Raw genomic sequence first — 3,678 nt, forward strand, 5'->3', positions numbered from 1 at the left:
ACGTCTTTGATCCCAGGAAATTTGAGCACATAACCCATCTCCCTTACGGAGATATCGGCGAAAGTTGTTTTACCTACAAAAAAAAATGATTTTATCATGTCCCTTCTACAATGACGATGTTATTAACCATACATCATCAACAAATGCAACTTACATCATTGCAAACGTCTAGTTTTGCAAACGTATCTAGTTTTGTGCAGTAGTGAATAAAGTACTCTGTCTACTACACTATAGCATATCATTTTTGTAGAAAATGATTAAGGTGGATGCAGGATAAGAAGTGAGAAATACACACAATATATTGACATTGCTTCAATTTATTGAATTTCTTATTAATACATTTAGTCATTTAGCAGACGGTTTTATTCAAAGCGATTTACAAGGAGATGTAAAACCACAATTAGTAAGGAGGAGGCAAGGGGGGTCGAACCATCGATCTGTTGCATGCAAACCATGAGCTCTAACCGTGACACCAAAGTCACCTATTTGACCAAGGAAAAGATATCACGTCTTAGACAGCCTATAGCAGTTTCTTATATTGCTGTCGCAGTGTTGGATTTTGACATGATTATGGTCTTGAATTCTTCATAACGCGTTCATGGTCATATCCTTCCTTAGCGGAGAAAAAAAGGAGTCTTTTTCTTCGAGTTTAGACTAATGTACCGTAAAAAAAAAATCATGGTTTTGGTGATCGACCTTTCCTGCCTTTTGAAGCAGAATGTGCACGCGCAATTTAGCTGAAGAGTTTAATTAACTTGACGATTAAGTATTTTAGCGCCCGTCGCCAGACTGGCTTGGCCTGCTCTCATTTAGCGAGCTAGATTATCTCATATCGCGAGCTAAATTAATTATCTTAGCTTCAGTTGTACGCCGAACAGGGCCCTGAGCCATTAGAGCTGTTAATATGGAAACCTCTATTTATGTGCAACGTACTTCTTAACTGATTGTTCTGATCATTAATACCAGTGTTGCGGTGATTGTAAAACAAGCATTTTCACAGCTTTTATTGCATTAGTCCATCATAGAGAACGTATGGTTCCAAGAAACAATGAAGATTTAAAAACAATGCCACAAAAAGCATTGCCTAAAGCTCATATCATTGTTTGCTGCGCTGGGCAGGTACCCTGGGATGACCTGCGCTACTTGTTCGGAGAGATTATGTACGGAGGCCACATCACAGATGACTGGGACAGGAAGCTGTGCAGGACCTACCTGGAGGAGTACGTGGGCCCTGAGATGCTGGAAGGAGAATTGTGTCTGGCACCTGGCTTTCCTGTGCCACCCAACTCCGACTACAAGGTCAGTTCTCCACTCACATATAAGGCACTGCACACCCTAGAATCTACTACAAAAATATAAATATATATTTGATACATCAATTCATCTTATTTGATTACTTTCCTTTCTGAGGGTCAGGAAAATAGTGTTAATGGACCACATCTCATTATCCACACACACCAACTGTGTTCAGAGTTAATGGGAGATTTCTCTTCTGTGAGGCCCAGAAATGTGTGCTGGTTCATTTGTCTGATGTTGTCTAATCTTGCATGTGCTGTTGGCCTCAGGGCTACCATGCCTATATCGATGAGGTGCTGCCAGCGGAGAGCCCCTACCTGTACGGCCTGCACCCCAACGCTGAGATCGGCTTCCTTACCATCACCTCAGAGAAGCTCTTCCGCACCATCCTGGAGCTGCAGCCCAAAGAGTCCAGTGCTGCAGGAGGCGGGGGAGTGTCTCGGGAGGAGAAGGTAGGTCTCATCACAAAGCCCTGATGCCAAGCCCTGACCTTTCACTGACTGTACAGAGAATCTGGACCAACTTCATTCTGGACCATACTTTACTCATGGAAAGTCAAAACACCCAACGACAAAACGGACAGGCTGAGATTCAAGACTGTAGTTGTTGGAAGAGATGGACCATTTTGCAGTGTGTTGCCATGGGTATTGAACCATTTCTCCTTCAGGTGAAGGCCACTCTGGATGAGATCCTGGAGAAGTTACCCGACAGCTTTAACATGATAGAGATCATTGCCAAGGCAGAGGAGAAGACTCCCTTCATCATTGTGGTGTTCCAAGAGTGTGAGAGGATGAACAACCTGACTATGGAGATGTCCCGCTCACTCAAGGAGCTCAACCTGGGTCTCAAGGTCTGCATGCTGCACCTCCTTGCCTTGTTATGGAAAGACATGCCACTTTTTAGTGTGAAGCTTAAGTCTTAACAGAAATGAGCACAAGTCATCATAGTGTGTGTAATTATAGTAGAGAAAAACTTAAATGAAAAAGACAAATAGTTGAAGTAGCAGAAGTAATACCATGACATTCTTGCCACCAGAGGCAGACAGCTCACACAAAATCAAATGTCCTCAACAGGTCATTTAAATGCAAAGGTTATGGTGACATAGATCGCATATGAATCTTTGTACCTTTCACACGCAGGGAAATGCTTTACTAATCAAGAAGAGATTACATAGTCCCTACTGTCTGGCCAGCCCACATCAGATTTGTCACTCGAAATGCTTTCAAGCCTCCATTATTTTGAAATCAATACCGTAAGTGTGTTTGGTTCTCAGGGTGAGCTGACCATCACTACAGACATGGAGGACTTGGGGAATGCCCTATTCTTGGACACAGTGCCAGACTCCTGGACCAAACGGGCGTACCCGTCACTGCAGGGTCTGGGAGGCTGGTACGCTGACCTGCTTCTCAGGATCAAGGTAGGAGCAACACGCATGAAGATGTACATTCAGTTTCCTTTCACACACACACACACACACACACACACACACCTAGTTAATGTTACTACTTTTTTGACTATTTGTTTTGTATGCATGCCCAATCATAGAAGTTAAGGTGAATTCGTAAAACAAAAAGTTAATTATACCCTCTTAACAAAATTTGAGTAAAAATGTCATTTTCGATCATCCTAAAGGATCTTTCTGAACCAACCCCTATCTCTGTCCTCAGGAGCTGGATGCATGGACGGGAGACTTTGCCATGCCCCCGGTGGTGTGGCTGGCCGGCTTCTTCAACCCGCAGTCCTTCCTGACGGCCATCATGCAGACCATGGCCCGCAAGAACGAGTGGCCGCTGGACAAAATGTGCCTGGCTGTGGAGGTGACCAAGAAGAACCGCGAGGACATGACAACCCCGCCCCGAGAAGGAGCCTACGTCCACGGCCTGTTCATGGAGGGTAGGTCCCACACTACTCGCATCAACGCCAATCTCAGACCCTGCTGAAACCCATAACGTCATGCAGCTGTTCACTTAGACGCTCCTAAGCTGCAAACAGGTGTTTATATCGTGGGAATTGGAGATCAGTATTATTTTACAACCAAACAGTATTATATACTCTGTGCAAGTAACACAACCAGGGCCAAGATGCACAGGGGAGGGGTCTTCAAGACTGACATGCGGATTATACACTCGCACTTATACTGTTATTTGCCAAAATGAAGACATTTCTCAAAAATATTTATTTTTGTAATGATTTGTTGCCATTTTGTGGCTTCTGCTGAGAAGAAATAGTTCTTCATGCAGCAATGTACTACTTGCTAACTTCAATTCTAATGGAGCTTTCTAAACAGCTCTATAATAGTGATAGATAATGAAGAATAGATCACAGGTTAAGGTAGCTTCAAACAATTCTTTAATATTATTTTAAAAACCATTGATCCACTGA

At 43.3% G+C, this 3,678-nt stretch overlaps 1 protein-coding gene across 1 annotated transcript in view; it reads left to right on the forward strand.

Annotated features, from left to right (window-relative positions):
- The window catches only part of LOC308362739 (dynein axonemal heavy chain 17-like), a gene marked incomplete at its 5' end in the record, with an annotated part of 37,914 nt that overhangs the window by 32,964 nt on the left and 1,272 nt on the right, over positions 1–3,678 (forward strand). Inside the window, 5 exons of the mRNA XM_080835466.1 lie at positions 1,120–1,299; positions 1,566–1,748; positions 1,964–2,146; positions 2,570–2,713; positions 2,964–3,189. Coding sequence (XP_080691592.1) covers positions 1,120–1,299; positions 1,566–1,748; positions 1,964–2,146; positions 2,570–2,713; positions 2,964–3,189 — 916 coding nt within the window. The remainder of the gene's footprint in view (positions 1–1,119; positions 1,300–1,565; positions 1,749–1,963; positions 2,147–2,569; positions 2,714–2,963; positions 3,190–3,678) is intronic.

The sequence above is a fragment of the Sprattus sprattus genome (genome assembly GCF_963457725.1).
Source record: "Sprattus sprattus genome assembly, chromosome: 3".
Taxonomy (NCBI): Eukaryota; Metazoa; Chordata; class Actinopteri; order Clupeiformes; family Clupeidae; genus Sprattus; species Sprattus sprattus.